This window comes from Hypomesus nipponensis, chromosome 17, assembly GCF_054491055.1.
Source record: "Hypomesus nipponensis isolate SF chromosome 17, ASM5449105v1, whole genome shotgun sequence".
In the NCBI taxonomy this organism is placed as follows: Eukaryota; Metazoa; Chordata; class Actinopteri; order Osmeriformes; family Osmeridae; genus Hypomesus; species Hypomesus nipponensis.
Window position 1 is genome coordinate 3,888,044 of NC_140377.1, and position 20,880 is coordinate 3,908,923.

At 45.2% G+C, this 20,880-nt stretch overlaps 2 protein-coding genes across 2 annotated transcripts; both read left to right on the forward strand.

Annotated features, from left to right (window-relative positions):
* The first annotated feature begins 3,430 nt into the window (after positions 1-3,430).
* Positions 3,431-5,989, forward strand: rpl19 (ribosomal protein L19). The gene is made up of 6 exons (XM_084678355.1): positions 3,431-3,503; positions 3,990-4,096; positions 4,268-4,390; positions 4,958-5,078; positions 5,427-5,537; positions 5,806-5,989. Exons 1-6 carry the CDS (start codon positions 3,499-3,501, stop codon positions 5,927-5,929), a joined length of 591 nt encoding a protein of 196 aa, XP_084534481.1. The 5' UTR covers positions 3,431-3,498; the 3' UTR covers positions 5,930-5,989.
* Positions 5,990-12,355: 6,366 nt separating this feature from the next.
* On the forward strand, positions 12,356-20,267 carry st8sia6 (ST8 alpha-N-acetyl-neuraminide alpha-2,8-sialyltransferase 6). Its single transcript, XM_084677707.1, has 7 exons — positions 12,356-12,632; positions 13,752-13,826; positions 13,993-14,070; positions 14,882-15,026; positions 15,113-15,228; positions 15,510-15,602; positions 15,724-20,267. The coding sequence occupies exons 1-7, from the start codon at positions 12,532-12,534 to the stop codon at positions 16,205-16,207; spliced, it is 1,092 nt and encodes a 363-aa protein (XP_084533833.1). The 5' UTR covers positions 12,356-12,531; the 3' UTR covers positions 16,208-20,267.
* The last annotated feature ends 613 nt before the right edge of the window (positions 20,268-20,880 follow it).

The window sequence follows — 20,880 nt, forward strand, 5'->3', positions numbered from 1 at the left end:
ACACACACGTCTGGGTCAGAAAACAGAGTGAAGCCAGTGCACTGTGACCCTCTTTCTAAAACAGTCTTGTCTGATAACTGCGGGTCCTCTGAGAGAGGAGGCTGGGCAGTACAGCCACAGCCTGCAGGTGTGGTGCAGCAAGGGTTCTGGTTCCAGTCCCAGCTCCTCTCCCTGGTTCTCTGCCAGGTACATCATCATCATCATCATCATCATCATCAACACTATGTCTGAGAGAGGGAGGGCGCAGCCGCAGGGAAAGCCTCAACGCAGTCAGATCCCAAACGAATGAGACCTGAGCAGCAGTAGCAACAACAGCACAGTCTTAGTGTGGCCGGCAGTGAGCCTGACAGCAGGACCTGAAGGGGAATGGGAAACTCAAGCTGTAGTCTGGACAGGTGTGCTGTGGTTGGGGCGGGTAGGTGAGGCATAGTGGAGGGGGATGAGGGGAGTCCTGCTGAGGAGTGGTATGACAAAGGGCAGGGAAATGCCAAGGGATGTAGGGAGGGAAGGCTTCCTGTTGTTGGTAAACAACCAAGGGCGGCCAAGCGACAAACTGGAGAGAAAGGTTTGAAAGCTTTGAGCCAAGCCAAACACTCTCTGTCACAGACAGGCACGTGAGACTGTACTCAGCACTCAGCAGGCTCCTATCCACGGTGGAAACACAAACACAACTTCGTCTGAGTTATCGTCCCTGGGCTCTGATTCTGATCAGAGCGGCATTCTCAGGTCTCGGTTTGCCGTGAGCCCCGAGGTCGTGTGCTCCCCTCTCTCCGGGACGCAAGACGTGTGGCCCCACGGCTGTCCCACGACAGCTGAGTTATAAATATGCCAGCATGACCCGCCCCAGGTTTGCATGAACTTTATATCTAATTGATCAGAGAGCCTCACAGAACCCCTTCCCTGCTGCCTGACCAGCAGGTAGTCCATCTGTCTCTCAGCGCCACCACACAAGAGAGACATGGAGGAGCGTGCTCCAAACAGAGGGAGAAAGGTTGGATGGAGAACCAGAGGGACAGAGAGAAAGGGCGATTGTATTAATGGTGAGAGAGGATAAAGGAAAAGTTGTATAAGAACAAAGAAATATGATGAACTAAAAGATAAAATGTAAAGACACTGTGAGAGAGAGAGAGAGAGAGAGAGAGAGAGAGAGAGAGAGAGAGAGAGAGAGAGAGAGAGAGAGAGAGGTGGGTGGGTGGGTGGGTGGGTGTAAGGAGAGAAACAGAGAGCAAAAACAAATACTTGGCATGGCTTTAGGCGCTTATTTTTCGGTGTTGGTTTCTGTGATGTCGTGGTTTCCGTGGTGAGACAATGATAGAGCTGGGCGTGGGAGGGTTTCTTCCAGACTCTCATCCTTTTTCACGTTTGTTTTATGACCAATCATGCTCACACATTGATTTATATCTTATAACCTCCTAAAGGCTATTAATAGGTATGAAGCATTTTATTTTGACAAATATTTTGCGACAAAAGATTGCATACCTTGGGTCAGGCGTCTGACATTACAAGAAAGCTCAAAGCAGCATATTTGTAGTGTTGAGGAGATAAATAATAACTTTATCTAACAAAACATTACCATTAACCAGTCAGAGGTAACAATTAACACTTTAGTGCCTGCCCAAACTTTGCTTCATTTATAAATAGGGACATTTGGATGCAGAAAAGCAGGGAAAATCTATTTTGCAGTACGAAATGTGTCCATAATGACACGTTTATGTGGGCGGGGTTTAGGAAACGACGCTCATAGATCAGATAAAACAACATCTAAACTGCTTCTTTGTGATTACATTAAGTACATACATTTACAGTATTTCAGTGTAAAAAATACATTTATTGTAATATTGCCTAAATGTCAGCAAAACAGCATAAAAAAATGCAGAATTTCATTTCCAATTTGAGTAGCCAAATTAACACCAGAAAATTGTAAATGTACTGCACTTAATAACACTTCGGGTTTCATTGGAATCTATTTGAATTAACTGACTGAATGTAAACATTTTAACATATTTTCAAAATTTGAAAAAGCTATCTTAATACAAATGCACAAATCCGTGCAGGGATAGACGGCTACTTGGGCTCTGGATAATTGGCTCTGTGACATTTGTACTCCTAACTGACATGTGATTCTCTTTAATGATCAACTAGAAATAAAAATAATAATAAAAAATGTCAAATGGTCATTGTAATTGTTCAATTAGCCTACTCGTGATCGGTGTAGGCTATCTTAAATGTGATCAACCATACCAATAACTGCATAATGTAGGCTATGGTAAATCATGTGACAGAAGGACGGTGAACAAGCTCATTCCTTTTCTCTTAGCCGGTTTTCTCGGTGTGAGATGTATGCTAATCTTACCTGTGGATGATGATCAAATATGTCCATTTGGATCTCCTGGGTAGAGGTCGAAGGCGTCCTGGACATACTACCTTTCTGTACCATTGATTACTTTTTTAGAATTCTATTTTCACTTTCATTTATTTGAAATGTTTCAATACAGTCATTATTAAACATGAAAAATAGACTGCCGTTTTTTTCTTCAAACAGACTGTGGCTCCCTACTACAATAGCCACAACAGCTGCTTGTCTCCACAGCCTATCGTAGAGCTCCACTCGCTTCGCTTCTTCCACTGTGCGCTCAAGATTCAAGCCGTCGACGTCGTACACGCCCCATTCACTGGCCAGGCAAGGGCTGTTTAGAATAGTTCTATTGTGATGGACATCCAACAGCAGGTTCGCACAGGACTGTCTGTCTTTATAAGCATAAACGTGTGTTTTTGTGTCATCCAGCTCCTCCAATGCAGTCAAAAGTTTGGATCTTACCTGTTGATCTGAAAGTATAACAGCATTTAAAATGTTCAAGAGAATGGTATAGCCTACATTTCTGAGTGACTCACGTATCGATGGTATTGCTCGAAGTAAAGCGTTTGAGTGAGTAGTCTTAATCTAATGTTAAAACTTGAAGATATACTGTGATTTGGGCAAAAAAAAAGTGTAGCTGGCTAGGTAACAAATTCTTGTTGCCTGAATTCATGATCATTCATAAATGATCAATATTAATATTGGGATCGAACATGTAGCCGAGAAAATAATAAGTATTTCGCTCCAACATTATTTACGTGTACATGAGGGTGCAACATTGAACACTTGATCACTTTTGACCTCAACACTGCACTCTTGTGGTAGCCACAGCGGGTTGCATTTAATCGATTGACTCCCAAAATGCAGTGCGAGGTCTGTGGTGCATACTATTATTCCCAAAGAGGGGTGAAGAGTCGACATTTAATGTTGTATTATTGTAAAATTACAAAAGTATTCTAACTGATTCTGAAATTCAAATACAAAACAAGAACCTATATTAAAAAATCCACAATACAGACATTGTATCGTGCTTTTAATAGGTTTTGATTGAGATCAGTGAATTATTCAGTATGGATTCTCCTGTATAATGGTAGCACCCTAGTAGTCCCTCTCTCTTTCCTTTTCCTATTGAAATAGCAGCCATGAGGTAAGATCAGCGATGTCGTGGCGATGTAATTCTTAAAAAAATGTCAGAAACACACGTTTTTACTCAACTAAGAATACAAATTATATTGCGCCTGTCTATGTGGAACTTTTATATACACCTATAAGCACATTAATGATGAAAAATGTGTATTTCACCGGTCAATGTGTGCCACACGATGTGGCACAACTCAGACAGAGGCCATGTTGTCGGAATACAACATGGAGAGAGACAGGCTAGAAGCCGGGCCCAAAACGGCTAAATGATCTACTATGCCTTCTCCTTTTCCGTTCATTATTTGCACAATGCGTTTACCATTGACATTTAGCAGTGTTTTCTTTCGTAACGACTGTAGTTTGTAAGGGTCGCCGTTTTTTAATGGGTAAAGTGGATGGCGTGACTACCTTCGTGTCAAAAGTTCATGTTACTCGTCGGTTAAACTAGAAATGTAATGCACTGTCAAATGTGTTCTTTTTCACCCCCCATCAGCATGCTCAGGCTCCAAAAGAGGCTTGCCTCCAGCGTTTTACGCTGTGGCAAGAAGAAGGTATGGCTTGACCCAAACGAGACCAATGAGATTGCCAATGCCAACTCCCGTAAGTACTTGCATGATGAAAGGCACGTGTCAGATTGAAACTAAAAGCCCATCTCCTTAAACCAATACCAACTGATGGTAGTTGTAAAATGTAAATCACAACATGTAGTCAATGTGATAGTCTGGTAACTTGGTAAGCTTTAACTGACTCCATCACTCTTCCTGACTGCAGGCCAGCAGATCCGTAAGCTGGTGAAGGATGGTCTCATCATCCGTAAGCCCGTCACGGTGCACTCCCGGGCACGCTGCCGCAAGAACACCCTGGCACGTCGCAAAGGAAGGCACATGGGTGTTGGTAAGTCAGGCGGTTGAGCGGTTAGGGAATCGGGCTAGTAATCAGAAGGTTGCCGGTTCGATTCCCGGTTGTGTAATATGACGTTGTGTCCTTGGGCAAGGTACTTAACGCCTACTTGCCTCAGGGGAATGTCCCTGTACTTACTGTAAGTCGTTCTGGATAAGAGCGTCTGTTAAATGACTAAATGCAAATGGTAAGCACCCAGACCAAGATACTCATGGACGACTTAATTCCCCCCTCCTATTAATCAAGATCCAAATGTTAGTGACAAGTGAAAAATAACAATCAACGGTTTCATGCCCAGTTACTGTAGTGTTCTCCAACCCTGGTCCTCGAGAGCCTCTGTCCTGCATTGTTTAGATGTTTCCCTGCTCCAGCACACCTGATTCAAATGAATGGTCATTACCCGGCTTCCACTGAGCTTGATAACGACCCATTCATTTGAAACGGGTGTGCTGGAGCAGGGAAACATCTCAAACATGCAGGACAGCGGCCCTCGAGGACCCAGGGTTGGCCACCCCTGCTGTAGTATGTCACTCCTGAGCTAACACCAGCCTGTGTCCCCAGGTAAGAGGAAGGGTACAGCCAATGCGCGTATGCCAGAGAAGTTGTCCTGGATGCGCCGCATGAGAATCCTGCGGCGTCTGCTGCGGCGTTACAGGGAGTCCAAGAAGATCGACAGGCACATGTAAGTCTGGAAGTGCGTCCTGTCAAGTCATGCACCATTTGTAACGTTTTACGGTAAACCCACTGATTTCTGAAGTTGATGTTCCGTTGCAATCCGAATTACATCAGACAAGTGTTGATGCCAAACAGCTGTAGTTTAGTTATTGTATAAGTAAAAGTCCCTTTGCATTTAGAATAAAAAACTTAATGGGACTGTTAAGTAATTTCACGTGTTGAATGTAGAAAATTAAGCTTTGTTGCCAACCCTACTTAAAACTCACAAGAAGAATTTACAGTTTCTTGAAAGTGACGAGTGAATGTTTTTCTCACACGATTCAACCGTGTTGTTGTGGTGTTTGACCTCCGCCAGGTACCACAGCCTCTACCTGAGAGCCAAGGGTAACGTGTTCAAGAACAAGCGCATCCTCATGGAGCACATCCACAAGCTGAAGGCCGACAAGGCTCGCAAGAAGCTCCTGTCGTAAGTCTTTGTTCTAAACAACCCCAGAACTCCCTGGGAGGCCTGGAATATCTGTGGTGGGGCAGCTATGATGCTTGAATAGAAAGGACCCGCATTTTCAAGTAGGATAGAGAGGGGGGGGGGCAGGTTATAACCATTTTAAGTGTGTTTAAAATGTAAAAAAAAAAAAAGTAACTTACCGCCATTAATTAGTCTCTGTGGGAAACACTGGTGTTGCCTCTGACTCGCTGGTCTGTGTTGCCTCTGACTCGCTGGTCTCTCTCCACAGCGACCAGGCCGAGGCCCGCCGCTCCAAGACGAAGGAGGCGCGCAAGCGCAGAGAGGAGCGTCTCCTGGCCAAGAAGGAGGAGTTCATCAAGACCCTCGCAGAGGAGGAGTCCACCAAGAAGTGATCAGCCTCATCTCCCAGCTCCTCGCTCAAGTGCTTAAAATAAAGTTGTACAGAAAACACAGCCCTGTGTCCTGCTCGTGTTTTATTAGGCACACTTCTTGCATTTAGCAGGTGCTTTTATCCAAAATGATATACAAATGGTGTATAAGGATCTTGAGCTGAAAGTGGTTGGTTCTATTTAGTGCAACATTGGCAGCAGTTGCAGTTCATGCATGATTTCAGCATAGCTATTTGGCATGGATTTCATAGGTTCATGTCAATTGATTTCCCCTACCAATTATATGAGAGGTGCTTAACCATCCTTTTGTGGGATTTAGGAAGAGAAATTAACCCAGTTAGATTTAAAATATGAAGATTTTCTTTTTTAATTAAAATAATTTGGAGGGGCTAATGAAACTTTTGAAACTAATGAAAATAGGGCTAGATACGCCCATGTTTCTATTCTTTTTACTATTCGCTTATAAGGTATGGCGCTGCCACTGTCTCAATGTACTCCCTGAATAAATATTGTCAATTTTTTTTGAAAAAAAATTAAAATCTATTTTAGAAAGAAGTAGACACAAGGGGGAAGAAATAACGACGAGAAATAATGAAGATAGCTTGGCTCATTGACCGGTCAATTCCCGCAATGCAAGGCGGTAAATTGTGTTAAAAATTTTAAGTTTGCCGTTTGTTCGAAATAGAAATGCAACTTCATGAATTTCGTTTTTTTTTTATGTGTCTGCTTTTGTTGCCTGGTATTTGTTATTATTGTGCTGTTACTATTCTGCTTGTAAACATGAGTTAAGTGACTATTACGTTTTATAAAAGAGCTGGATTCACAAATTGGTGAAGTACTAGACTTACAGCAGCAGTTGACTTCACAACGAATAAGCTGGACTGTATCACCTAGATAGAGCCCTTTTCTCAGAAAGTGACGCAATATCGGTGGCGTTTGGGGGGGCCCTGACTGGCACGGGGCCCTGGTGCGGCCGCACCCATGTGTAGCCGGTGTGTGGTGAAACTCACTCCTCAAGTATGTAACAGGCCACCCGCGTCGGCGAATTGCTAGCTTTTCGTTGGCGTAGTTGGTAGTGGTGGCGCTTGGTAAGTCAGAGATGGTGAGTTCGACTTCCGGTGGGAGCGGACAGTTGCCTGACGGAACTTGCAATACCACGTCTGTTACACATGCATCCACGCTATCTCCGCGACTGATCCCATTGATGCAATTCGCATGTATAGAAGAAGGTAGACCTTCGAGCGTTTTGTCAGATGGTGCAAGAAACTAAATTAGCCTGGTGCTTGTTTCTGCACGTTTTTCTCGAGGAAGCTACTATATGCCATCTGCGGTAAGAAAGTGCTTGCTCGTCTTGTCATAGAGCCCGTGCATTCAAACTTACCAAGACGTTGCCGGGAGCAACTGTTACAGCTGACACACAGTTGTTTAAGACTGATCATGTCTACGACTTAAAAATACGCCCCCCCCCCCCCGAAAAAAAATAAAATAAAGATCCGGCTCAGGAATTCGTTTTCACTTTAACCCCTGCCCTTGTGTTACCGTCGGGTACGTGTTGTGACAACTTTACCTCATTCAAAAATAAAGTGAAGCATTTTCTTTTAACTGTCGGGCTGTCCATTGTTTCTGTTCTATGGTCAGTGGCAGTTTGTCTTAGGTTACTAAGATTTTATGTGCTGCGTCTTGCCTTTAGGAATGCTAGTTCACCTGATGTAACCCTGCAGTTCTTAGTCAGTGATCATTCATAGCGTTCAGTGCTAGTTCACGTCAGGACAATCAACCAGTTCAGTGATGGTAGTCTCATAAAGTTTCCGGCCACAACAGTATCCATCTGAGCCAAACCTTCTAATACAATGAACTATTAAAATAACAGTTCAAATCACAGCATGGTAATCAGCCAACTTCTAACAACAACAAATAAAGCACTTGTGAAATTGTATTGTCATGGTGTGCTGGTACACTGAGCAGCACTCCACAGAGACTGAAATGTGAAGTTCAACTCAAATGTCTCAAGTTAATCAGTCTGTTCTCACCGCAGTGTCTGACCTCTGTGCTCCTAATGAAGGTGGCATGTTTCAGAGTCCAGCTTCAGTACGTCAGTCTCGGTCTACACAGGGCGTCCACTTGTATGAATACATTTTGAGCTGCACGGAATTCATAGAAGAAAATCGACTTTACTACAACTGGAAACGACTTGTGGCAAAAGGGCAATCAAGGGCCCCTGGAGGGGTTTTGAGATGGCAGAGTGCTGTGTGACTGTGTGACCTGATAGCAGTGTGCCTGACAGGGAGCTGTGCGGCGTGTTCGTCTTTCAAGTGTGAGAAACCATGCTGAGAGCAACCATGTGCCAATGTTAGATGGGCTCATAGGGATACCATGTCTGTTTGAGTTTCTGTTAAGTGTTGATATACAAACTGTGTTTATATGATCCAGTGAGGTGCTATACAGTTTGTCAGAGAGGGTGGTTTTTAGTCCAGACAAGCAAAAGGACCCCTGGCTAAGCACCTGTGGAATGCGCCCTGGTCTGCTGGTCTAGTTAAGCCCCAGTGCTACCCCCATCTGTGCAATGTTTCAAACTGCACCTTGCTGTGGCGTGATCTAAATCAGTGGTTCCCAACCCTGGTCCTCAGGGCACCCCTGTCCTGCATGTTTTAGATGCTTCCCTGCTCCAACACACCTGATTCAAATGAATTGTCATAAGCAGGCTTCTGCAGAGCTGCATAACGACCCATTCATTTGAATCAGGGGTGTTGGAGCAGGGAAACATCTAAAGCATGCAGGACAGGTGTGTCCTAAGGACCAGGGTTGGGAACCACTGATTTAAATGGCAGCCAAGACACCTGGAGATGACCACCAGATGTCCACAACGTGTCTTCAACCAAGCGAAGGGCTCCATGTAATCTCTCTGTTTATTTTCTATATTTATACATTCACAGCTTGTGCTGTTAGGAGAGGACACTCTGTTACATTTTTATTTTTTGACGAACATAAGTTACACAGCCATACACAAACATACAGTGTCTAATATCCAAACAGAAGTTCATCTCAAGTTCAGCTGAAGGTTGGTAGATAAGATGAAGGTAGAGCTGGCCTGTTTCACTCACAACACACAGTATCAGTGCTACACCCAGTACCGCACTGCCTGCCCAAGTTCAACTCAGTTCAGTTCCAGACTGAGTGTTCTGTGTCTCTGGTAGGTCTTACGGCAGCCATGTTTCTTTAAAAAGCTGTCAGGTGTTATACAGCCAGTATGTGCAGGACGACGAGCATTGTTAAAGTAAAACCAAACAAGTGCAATCCTTCAGGTCAGACAAAGAAGGTTATGGGCCAGACATCAAGTTCAGGGAGAGGTCAAACAATGGCCTACTCAGAGCAAGGACTTTGGGTCAAAGGGAGGGGGAGGAGGAGGGCGTTAGGGCGAGCGTCGCTGGAGGACAATGCCTTCTTTTGTTGCTGTCTGTCTGCACTGTGTCCAGAGGCAGGTCAGCCCTGTCGTGTGGTGTCACAAGGGCCAGGACAGAAAGAGCCCCACCCCCTCCATCCCTCTTCCATCCCTCCTCCACATCCCTCCACCTCCCTCCCTCCTTCCCTCCCTCCCTCCCTCCCTCCCTCCCTCCCTCCCTCCCTCCCTCCCTCCCTCCCTCCCTCCCTCCCTCCCTCCCTCCCTCCCTCCCTCCCTCCCTCCCTCCCTCCCTCCCTCCCTCCCTCCCTCCCTCCCTCCCTCCCTCCCTCCCACCCCAGGCTAAGCTGTGTGTCATGCTGTTTTCAAACTCCCCCTCAGGGGCAGCTGGCCTGGGTTTGGCTGGAAACAGAAACACTGGATGAAACACCTAGACAAACAGACTCAGCAACACGTACGTACACCTACTCCATTCAAGCACTCCAAAACACACTCACACACACACCTTCATTGGGACCTCTGTGGATTGACCAGGAGCCCCAGCCAGGGAGAAATCTGTACCTGGGATGTATCAAAAGAGCTCCGTGTCATCCTGAGCTGAATAAGATTAATCGCATTAAAGAAATCTAATTAGATTGATAATGCCGTACATGATTCATTCAACTTGGCAGAGGGGGCAGGCATGGAGCTGGGTAGTATTGAACAAACCCCCCTGGTGGTAATACGCTTATGAATGTGGTCTTGAAAAATTACTTTGTTGGACTTAATAAGGTTAGACATGTGCTCTTTGAAACATGGCTGTGGTTGTCAGGGGACACTACAAAGAGGATGTAACTACAGGGAAGTTAGCATGGATTACTTGACTCAACAGCATTGCCATCAAATAGATTCATTGTCTATTGTTTCCTGATGTTGACATATCGTTTCAGTACACTGACCTTTGTCTGTTATCAGGTTTCTGATTCAAGGATGACTAACGTTCCTTGTCCGTGCTGACGTTTTCCTACTCCCTTACATTCCTGCTGGTATCTCATGATTTGTGCCGGTCATGCATGCTGGTGTGTGTCCTCCACAGGCATACAGCTCCAGAAGTATGGTGTGTGTGTGTGTGTGTGTGTGTGTGTGAGGGGGGGGGGGGGGAGGGTTCTGCCTTCTTGTCAAATTTACACAGGATGACTCTGGTGATGGGAAAGCTATTCTAGCACTCATATCCTTAAGACGGATATCTTGTATCTTGTGTGTATGCGCTTTTAAGGGAGAGATAGCTTGCGAAAATTGAATAGAACGAGAAAGAGTTGAGCGAATTGTTAAATGACAGTTGTTGTACAGGTGCATCACATCAGTGACCCCTTCTGTAGGTGTCATTAGTGGAGGTATGTCAGGCTTAGACGACAGAGACAGGAGACCACATAGCACATGCAGAGCATACATTCCTCATGAGAATCCTAGCTGCTCACACAAGCTACTGTATCCATGAGAACAGCACAAAGGTACGAGCCATCAGTCAGAAAACCATTAGTCTACTCCAATACTAACTGGCTGTACACAGATGGAAAAAAAAACAACAAAACAGTGGCCTTCCTCATTTCCCTCATTCAATTTAACATTTAATTACTATTCCGTATCCTAAGTACTAAGTTGTATCCCCAAAATGATCATTCATTACCCTTACTGAGGGTAGCAGTTAAGCTTCCTTATGTAAGCCATCAAGATCTTAACAAAGGCTGTGGCACACTGTGACCTGTGCCAAGGAAACCTCTCTAAGAGCTGTTTTGTTTTAGGTTGCTTAGAATGGTCGGTCCAGCTCACCAGAAAGCAGAACACACCCTGATTCTCAATTCAATGATTGACCACCCATAAAAAAAAAACAGAAAATGTTGGATGTCGGCGTTGAGCTTTCTTTCTGAACATTAATTTTCCTCTCCCCCTTTCCAACAAAGGAAGGTTTCATAGCAAAATAGACACTTGTAGTATAAGATCCCCTCTCTCTCTCTCTCTCTCTCTCTCTCTCTCTCTCTCTCTCTCTCTCTCTCTCTCTCTCTCTCTCTCTCTCTCTCTCTCTCTCTCTCTCTCTCTCTCTCTCTCTCTCTCTCTCTCTGCTGTCATCCCTTGGCTCCTCTTGTCTGTCAGGTGAGAAAAGATCACTTCATATTAATAGCTGTCGTGAGCTGATGATGTAAACTAAATTGAGTTGAAAACCCCCCTTGTAGAGCCAGAGGGGAGCGAGGATAGAGGAGGGAAGTGGAACGAGGAGCTATATATAAAAAGCAAGGAAGGATTCGACTGGATTGGTTGAAAGCCCCAGTCCCTAGTATTCATACTCTCACATTCATTGGAGAAAAATAGTCCCTTCTAACCCTCCCCCCGCCACACACACACACACGCACACATACACTGGTCAAGACCATGGGCTAATTCAGTACCAGGCACTCATGTTACTGCCTGGTCTTTATGTAGCAGGGTAGAGGGGGGTAGGGGAGGGGGCTGGAGGGAGGGAGGGAGAGAGGGTGGGAGGGTGGGAGGGTGGGAGGGAGGGATGGAGGGAGGGCGTAAAGAAGGCAGGGGCTCCGGGGTGGGGGGTGGAGAATGCAAAAGGAGCAACAGCTTGTGCTCTGGGACTACACCGGAAAGAAAGTAGGAACACGGTGCAGGCTGACTGAGGAGACGAGGCAGAGCAGGCGAGATGAGAAGGAACGAGACGTAGCGATCTGAGTCGAGAAGGGGCAGAAGACACCGGACGGAACACCCCGGCAATGCTAGCTTTCAACGGGAGTGGAACGGCAGAAAACTAGAGAGTTGTGCGTGTGGGGTGGGAAAGCAAGGCTGGCTGTTTAGGAGACAGACAGAAAGATATGATAGCCTGATAGCCCGGAGGCTCACAGAGAGAAGCTTACAGCAAGAGGCAGAGACAGAAAGAGAGAGACAGAGAGAGAAGGAAATAGATAACGACTGTGGAAGAGGCAGGAGAGTAACGACAGGGAAACAGCAAGAGTGAGGTACAATCGGGGAGAAAAAGCAAGGGGGTGGGGGGGGGGTGGAAAGGAGGGACCAAAGTAAAGGAACGTAAAAGAAGAAAGAAAGCTGTACAGAGGGAGAGAGAGAAAAACAAAGAGGAACTAATGTGTCAGTACTAAAGGAGAGAAAATAGGGGACAAAGAGGGAGAGGAAGAGACCGAGAACGAGGAGAGGAAACAGCTGTGGGAGAGGCATGAAGCTATTGCTGTTAAAGATGCTTTTTGTCCTGATGCTCACCTTCCTTATCTTGGGGACTTTCTTTATTGCCCTCTTTTGGTACGTCTTCAACGTCAGGTGAGTCCAACCCGACCCTGCCCACCTCGCACCAGAGGGGCCTCACGCAACACCGAGAAGGGTTTTCGGACTTGTGCTTTCATTGCTCGGTTACCTCCGTCGACAACATGCTATTCGATGAAAGATATTAGTTCTATATTATATAATAGTGTGCTACTTCAGCTGGAGTGGTGAGAGTGAAAGTGCTTTTTCCAATTCATTCTGCCTGTTTTGGCAATTCAGCTGCCCCCTTTCCACCCTCATCTGAATGAGGTGCTTTTGTCTTGAGTACACATGTGAAACAAGTGACACATCTATGAATCTCTGGGAAAGTGGGAGATAATGTTTTTTGGGTGGCGTGTGTTAAGAAGAAAAGTGTTAATTAATCTAAGTTTTAGCACCTGGCCAAGAGGCCTTATTTATGAAACCAACGTTGTCGAAAATGTATTCCTCCTTATGTCCTCCTCACCAAAGACAGATTTATAAAGCATGAATCAGTCTCAGTGCAACCTTATGTTACCTTTCACATGCTTTCAGACAGTTTAAGTGCATTTTTAATCCTTAAACTGAGTTCTACGGACAAGACCGTGTGAGTGTCATTTCATGCTGTAACCAAACCGTTCTGTCGAATGCTCTGTTTATGTTTTGTGTCAGACAACTATCTGTGTGCTGTGTGCGTCAGTACGTTCTGCTGGATCAGCAAGGAGGGGGTGTCAAGTTATACACTTTACACCTTTACTTTAAAGTTATACACTTTACACCAATAAGTGTCTCAACTTTACAGTACGTTCTGCTGTATCAGCAAGGAGGGGGTGTAAAGTTATACACTTTGTGTGTAAAGTTATACACTTTACACCTTTACTTTAAAGTTATACACTTTACACCAATAAGTGTCTCAACTTTACAGTACGTTCTGCTGTATCAGCAAGGAGGGGGTGTAAAGTTATACACTTTGTGTGTAAAGTTATACACTTTACACCTTTACTTTAAAGTTATACACTTTACACCAACAAGTGGCTCAACTTTTACACAAACACAGAAGCGATATTGTACAATGTGATGTTGTTTCCTGACTGTTGGTTCCATACCACATGGTGTTACAAAATGAATTGCAAAGTTTCTTCCCTCTGTGATGCTCAGTATCGTTGGGCCCAGGAACCCCCACCGCCCTAGGATCCCCGCCGCAGCTCCAGCTTACACATGCAAGGACTGCAAGTGAGAACCGCCACCATGGCAACCACAAACCATAACAACAGTTTGTTCAGCATATTTGTCACCTGTCCTCGCCTGTCTTTGCCATCGACATCAAATACATGCTGTGCCACTGGTGTGTGTGTGTGTGTGTGTGTGTGTGTGTGTGTGCGCGCGCGAGTGTCCTCAGGAACAACGTCACCAACAAAGTGATGGAACTTTATTCTCACGTCTGGAGGAAACAGGAGTACAAATCGAAAAAGTTCAGGTGAACCAATGAGAATACATAAATACGCACAATGAAACTCTGTAAGCCAATCAAACATCCCATAGAGTCCGTTGCCGCCTCTGACTGGACAAATTAATTTCCATCCCTGCTTTCAAAGAAAACCATTTCACGCATCCTCACTGAATCCTGTAAATGCTTTCTTAACTTTTAACCCCTTCCCTCAGTATATTGTTGTCTATTCATCCCCATGGTTTGTCTTTTGTCTGTTGCCAACTGCCTGGTTTGTCCCACTGTTGTACTTATGTTGCCTGCTTTGTTTTCTCCCCTGCCTGTATCCTTTGTTCATACCTGCCAGGGTCAGTCTGTGTCTTGCTTGTGGTTGTTGTAAATAATCTCTATCTTGCTTTGTGCTTTTAACATTGTTATCCACCCTGAATAGCCTATGTTACTAATACCCTGCTTTGTTTAACCTGCTTGTTTTTCTGTATGTCTGTGTTGCTGGGGTGGTGTGCCATTGTGCTTTTTCACCTGATTTATTTTTCCTTAGCCCCCTTCCCCTCTCCCTTAAAAAGCTTGTGCTTTTTGCCTGTCCATCACTGTAAATAAGAACTTGTTCTTAATGATCTTTGCCTGGTTAAATACATTTTAAATCAAATCGAGATCTCTGCGGGGTCTCCATTCATCTATGAGGAATTTTCCCTCACTCAATCTTTGGATCTGTAGAACTGGGAATGTTTTGGTCACGTTTGTCACTCTCACCTTGTAATACAGTGTGCGTGTGTACATAACGATGCACGTGAAGTATGTCTGGTCGTGTTGTTGTCAAGAAAGGCTTGATTGTTGTTTCCAGAACCCTGCTCAGCAGCCGTTGTCAAGGAGTCACCAAAGCTGTGGTCACCCAGGCCAACACTCCCTTGGGGTCGAAGATGGTGTATGATGGCGAAAAGAGAAAACCTCTTCATGTGACCCCTGAACTCTTCAGCACATTTGTTAAGGTTCGTAGCTTCTTCCTAGACATACCAGGTGGGCGGATGAAAACAGATTGTACCATAATGTGTATTTGTGTATGTTTTACCTACAGGAACATCCATTTGCATCCAATACAACCTGGGATACTTGTTCTGTTGTTGGCAATGGCGGAATCCTGACCAATAGTAGCTGTGGAGAGAAGATAGACTCTGCTCAGTTTGTTATCAGGTGTATATTTACATTTACATGTATTCATTTAGCAAACGCTTTTATCCAAAGCGACTTCCAAGAGAGAGCTTTACAAAGTGCATAGGTCACTGATAATAACAACAAGATAGCCCCAAAGCATTGCGGGTAGCCAAAACAAGAAGCACATGAGTGTACGTGTTTCGATCATTTCCTGCATCATTTCTCGTTTTCAAAATGTCCAAAGGTAATTATAAAAAGTAACATTGTAAACCTACCTTGGTTTCAAAACCCACGCTGGCTCCTGTCGGCGTTTCTCCCAGGTGTAACCTGCCTCCTTTGGAGAACGGTTATGAGAGAGACGTCGGCAACAAGACGGACCTCGTGACAGCCAATCCCAGCATTCTGTTGGAGAAGTGAGTGTGACGAGCCCAGTGGAGCCTACAGAAACATACCCTCCGCTCGACAAACATGTTAACTGACGCTCCATGTGTTTCCCTCTCCTCCTTCGTCTCATCCTGGGGGGGGGGTTGCCAGGTACGGGGCTTTACTGGAGCGCCGCAGGCCCTTCGTGGAGAGCTTGCGTAGCTACGGCGACTCCCTGATCCTCCTGCCCGCCTTCTCCTACGGCCACAACACGCCCGTGTCCCTGAGGGCCCTCTACACCGTCCAGGACTTTGACAGCCCCTTGCGGCCCGTCTTCCTCAACCCGGAGTACCTCCAGAGCCTGGCCCGCTTCTGGCGGTCGCAGGGCCTGAAGACGGTGCGGCTCAGCACGGGGATGATGGTGGCCAGTCTGGCGCTGGAGCTCTGCGCCAACGTGGATCTGTATGGCTTCTGGCCCTTCAGCCAGCACCTGTTCGGACACCAGCCCCTCACCAATCATTACTACGACGACAGACAGGCCAAGAAGACTGTCCACGCCATGCCTGCCGAGTTCGACCACCTGTTGAAGCTCCACAGTCAGGGCGTGTTAAGGATACACCTGGGGGAGTGTGCACCACCAGCACCCGTCGCCTGAACCAAGCCCGCCGTAGGTGAAACAGCACAGGCATGCCGCACCCTTTTCCAGCCTCAACTGGAAGTCCTCCCAATCGTTTGCAAAGTCTCTGCTCTTTCATTCAGTGTTAAACCAAACGGATATGGTACAGGTCTATCATTTGTCACAAAGACTCTGTACTTGCAGATTAAGTTAGTGAAGAAGGATTGTGAATTTCAGCGCTTAAAGAATTCGTTCCTGGTGTGTTTTTGCTGAGCAGGCTCATTGACGGCCAAATGATTTGCACTAAATTCTTAATGGTACCAACAGTCAGAAATGTCATCTTAATGAAGGTCTTGTACAACTAAATAGCTGCTGGATGTATACATAGATAGACATCATATACTGTATAAATATGCAGTTGTATTTATTTTAACTGTTCCAGCTGGAATCTGGAGCCTGTGTTTTTGTGTTCAGTTTGAAGGCTATTCTAGTTCCTATGGTGTCCATACTGCAGAGAGGGCAACTTAGTGCCACATGTGAATTACAATGGCCATATACTCTACCATACTGAACCTTTAAGATGCAACTGAATGTATGTCGAGTGACACAAGCAACAGACAGACTCTCTCCTGACTGTTATGTTCAGACTGGTTTTCCAGTGCCAGTTGTGACTGAATGTAACCTATGTTAACTATGAAATAGTGTCTCACCCGTGGCCTTTGTTAACAAATACACAACGATTCGAAACATTTCACACACAATGGTTTCTGTTGCCGCCCGTGCTGTGTTCATCTGACAGAGCTGGAGGTAGCCCAGAGATCACCCGGTGAGGTCTGGGTCTCTGCTGAGCCTGTGGGCATCTTCACACTGGCACGCCACGCAAACCTCCGCCAAGCCTCCTGCTGGAGTGAAAGAGCCTGACTCCGGACCGCTCTGAGCAGGGGGCCTCTGAGAACTCCAATCCAGGGATCAGGACAGGGGGGTCCAACCTGAGAAGAAGCAGGAAGTGACAGAGCGGACGACAGACTCTTTCCTGGGGTTGCCGCAGTGACCGGCTTGTGAAGGTTACGAGTGACACGTTTTGACCTTAAACGCTCCCCCCGCTGTGACCATGGCAACGGGGCAGGAGTTGTTGCTCTGACAAAGTGACGTCAGCACAACAAAGTGAAACAACGGGGGAGTGAGGGAGAGTTGGAAGATACATCAACAGCCCTTTGCTCCAGGAACAGTTTACATTCTTTGGCTGAAGCCAATTCAGTTTTCTCTAAGCGGGTGGTAGCATGGGCCTGCCACAAGAGTAAAAGTGGATTATCTTGTTGTTGAGTGAAGTTTCATGCAACTACAAATTGCCTTAACATACAGACTGTGGACTGTTTTAATTTGCTTGTTGTCCAACAGTCAACTGTGAAATCATGATGTGAGTGTCATTATATAATTATCTGAACAATTTTCTGAACAAGATTCAAAGGCAGATTCAGTGTCTAAACATGGTCTTTAACCAGATTTCCCTGTCCTCAGTGAGATTACGGGTTAAAAATATAACCCTGTCGGTGGCCATAAACTGTATGAAACTAGTAAGCTGAACTATCTGATTGTCCTTAGATAAACTATCACTGAACTGTCTGATTATCCTTAGATAAACTCAGGGACTAAGGACTGAATGGTTACCTTTGATGAAGTGTCACTGACAAAAGGTTCAGATAAGACCCAAATAATCAGGAGACATTGAGGCCATAAACTCATAAAGATAGACCCAGATACACCCAGATACTTGCGAGATGGAAAGCTACAGCAGGCATGTGAGCAAGCGGGGCCAATGACTGAAGTTGCATTTGACCTTAAAGAAACAAACCTGACTGTTGTCCCTCCTTGAAAGCAACCTTGCTGAAACTGCCCACAACACCCTAATCTAATCAGAATTGTGATAGAATATTCTCATGTTAAGCTCTTGAAGTCCTGTGTCAAATTTATGGCCAGCATCTACCACTAGAATGCACTATTTCCTTGTCAATCAGTGACAGCTTTACAGTAAATGTTAGTCATATAATAGGGCACCCTATTATGTCTGTATTTTGAAGGGATTGATGTTAATGTACCTGACAACGCAACCTGAGCTAGTACAATCTTACATAAAATGTACAACAAATGTACAACCCACGTGAAAGATATTTTTGCAATTCCAATAATGAAGGCTGGGATCATTATAATTCCAATCCCTGCAGGTGATATTTTTACATTTCTAAACCTCCCTGTGTAACCTATCGTCAGATGCTATATTCATTCATTCAATCTGAAGTGCTGTCAAATGAGTAACCAATAAGTCTCCGTACCATCCAGTTACGTAGCCTATTTCTGTTCACCTCCGGCCGCAGGGAATCCCACAATGACTGGCCGAGCCAGACACGCTAACATCTGGTTCCTCCTCCTGTAAGCAGAGAGCAGAGGCCCCTCTAGGAGAGCTGAGGAAAGAACTGGCGCCTCGCTATCTTCTCCATCCAGAGTGTATGATGGCAGCAGGGACACACACACCGTATTCAGACATCAGGGAGGCTTTATCAGAAGCAGTGCATCCAGTCGGCTGGGCCACCACAGTGTGACTTGGCATGTTGTGTTCACGCGTCGTTGTCGGACGTGACCTGAATGTAACTCCAGCTGCTGCGCTCTGCTCAGTCCAACCAGGCGTACTCTCAAGGGTACTATTGGATTTCAGGGAATTGCAAAAACACACCGAATTGTTCCCTTTTTTTTCTGCCTAGTATTCCCCTGGTACGTCATCTGTTTACTCACTAATGAGGAGGAGAAACAGAACAGGGAAACTGCAGCTGGATTAGAGTTAATTGCATTTCTAACTGCTGACATTAGTGACATGATATTGACAGTCTGCAAACTGATTTGATAAACGTGTGCTATTCTGTCATGTATAACAGACAATAATACCTTGGTGTATGATTGTTCCTGCTTATGGCTACTGTCACTGGGCTCTCTGTTCATGCCGATTGCGGCCCATTGGATTTGAACGTCCTCACAACATTTGCACATTTAACAGTCTCCAAATGAACTGCCAAACCACCAAACACGACAAGGTTGACATGAGTAGGTGTGACAGGTCTGCCTGCCCTCCTGTGTGACTCGTTAGTGACACAAGATCAGCCTGTACCACTGTAATCCTCCTGATAGGACAGCATAGAACCGTCCTCTCCACCAATCAAAATCAGACAGAAGTCAAATCCCGACAGTGCCTGGACAGTAAAACAGTGCCACAGTCCATGTTGTCCTTCATTTGTTCTTGTGCTACACGCTTCTACAGACAAACACAAGGCAGGCATGTTTCTGAATCATTTTATTACGTACTTTGTATTTCTGATTTAATTTCTTAACAAAATATCCCTACCAACATGCATCTTGGATTTATTCATCAAACCTAGAAAAAGGAAAGCAAAGTTTCCAAAAATGGAAAGAAGAATTGTACATATCTGGGGATACCAGAATCGCACTCTAAGAAACATCATTGTATTTCACAAAAGCCATAGAAAAACACATAAATGAACAAATACATACTTCGAAAAGAGCAATGGAGCTTGGTGGCTCAATAGCTGCTGGCTTATGATTCAATCCCAGAAGGGAGACTGAGAACAATTTATGGAAAATAAATAAGCATATCCATAGACAGAGTATTCCCTGTGTATGAAGAAAAAGCATTTATCCACACAGACGTCAAGATACACGCTGGAGGCTTGGTGTGCCTGATGGAACCCACTTGATAGGACAGCACTTTATTCAGTCTGATTGGACAACATTTCTATTTTTCCGTTTTCAATCCTGGGCTGACATCCACAGACAGAGTTTACGGAAGAATGTGTCCAATTTAGTGTCGCAAGCTTTCACTGGCTTTTCCAACGGGTGAAAGACCACAAGGTCGATCACAAAGCATTACGTCTCCTGCAGCGATGAGGAGTGCTGGAAAGGCGTTGTGTCACTTCTGAAGCTTTGCTGAATAACGTTGCCTCCTACTTACAGCCCTCCCCCTCCCTCTCCCCCTTCCTGATGCTGACAAAGTAATTAAATAAATTGATAGGTTTGTTCCCTACAATAAACTGAAGCGTGTGTCTATGTGTGTAGTGCATGGGAGGAAGAGGGATAAAGAGAGAGCGGGTAATCATGCTAATTGAATCATGGTCTCATTTGGTATGTTTCTTCAGCAAAGAGCCATTCTGTCTCTACTTTAAAGAGGGGCAGTGATGAATAGTTATGGGTGGAGCAGATTGAAATATGATTATGCCGGTCCCAAAGGGACAGTGTTGACCTATAATTTGGAAGAATGCCCAGATTTACACACACACGCACGCACACACACTCACACACATACATAGAGTGCACACACACACGCACAATGCACACACACTCACACATACATACAATGCACAACGTATGATTTGAGGTTCCCTAGTCACTGGGGCCCACATGTGGAGCAGATGAGGCCCACAAGCATTCCTGCTCCATTACTTGACCTCACACTGGAAACTGTTCCACTGAAGGCAGCTGCCCTCCAGTGAACCAAGTCCTCCTCAACCTAAATGCCCCTAAAGACCCCAGGGTCCAACATTCACTCTTACCCCGGTCATTTATTTATCTTTATTAGATGTATTCTCAAAGTAGCAGAAAATACTTAATAGAAGCAAGAAAAGTCATTTTTTCTCTTGGGCTGAATTTAA

Excerpts from the sequence above, each read along its gene's own strand:
- st8sia6 (XM_084677707.1), top strand. The coding sequence starts at position 12,532 with ATGAAGCTATTGCTGTTAAAGATGCTTTTTGTCCTGATGCTCACCTTC. Across the intron at positions 15,027-15,112 it reads TCTTCAGCACATTTGTTAAG|GAACATCCATTTGCATCCAA; the intron begins GTTCGTAGCTTC and ends TTTTACCTACAG. Across the intron at positions 15,229-15,509 it reads TCTGCTCAGTTTGTTATCAG|GTGTAACCTGCCTCCTTTGG; the intron begins GTGTATATTTAC and ends CGTTTCTCCCAG.
- rpl19 (XM_084678355.1), top strand. Across the intron at positions 5,079-5,426 it reads AAGAAGATCGACAGGCACAT|GTACCACAGCCTCTACCTGA; the intron begins GTAAGTCTGGAA and ends GACCTCCGCCAG. Across the intron at positions 5,538-5,805 it reads GCTCGCAAGAAGCTCCTGTC|CGACCAGGCCGAGGCCCGCC; the intron begins GTAAGTCTTTGT and ends CTCTCTCCACAG.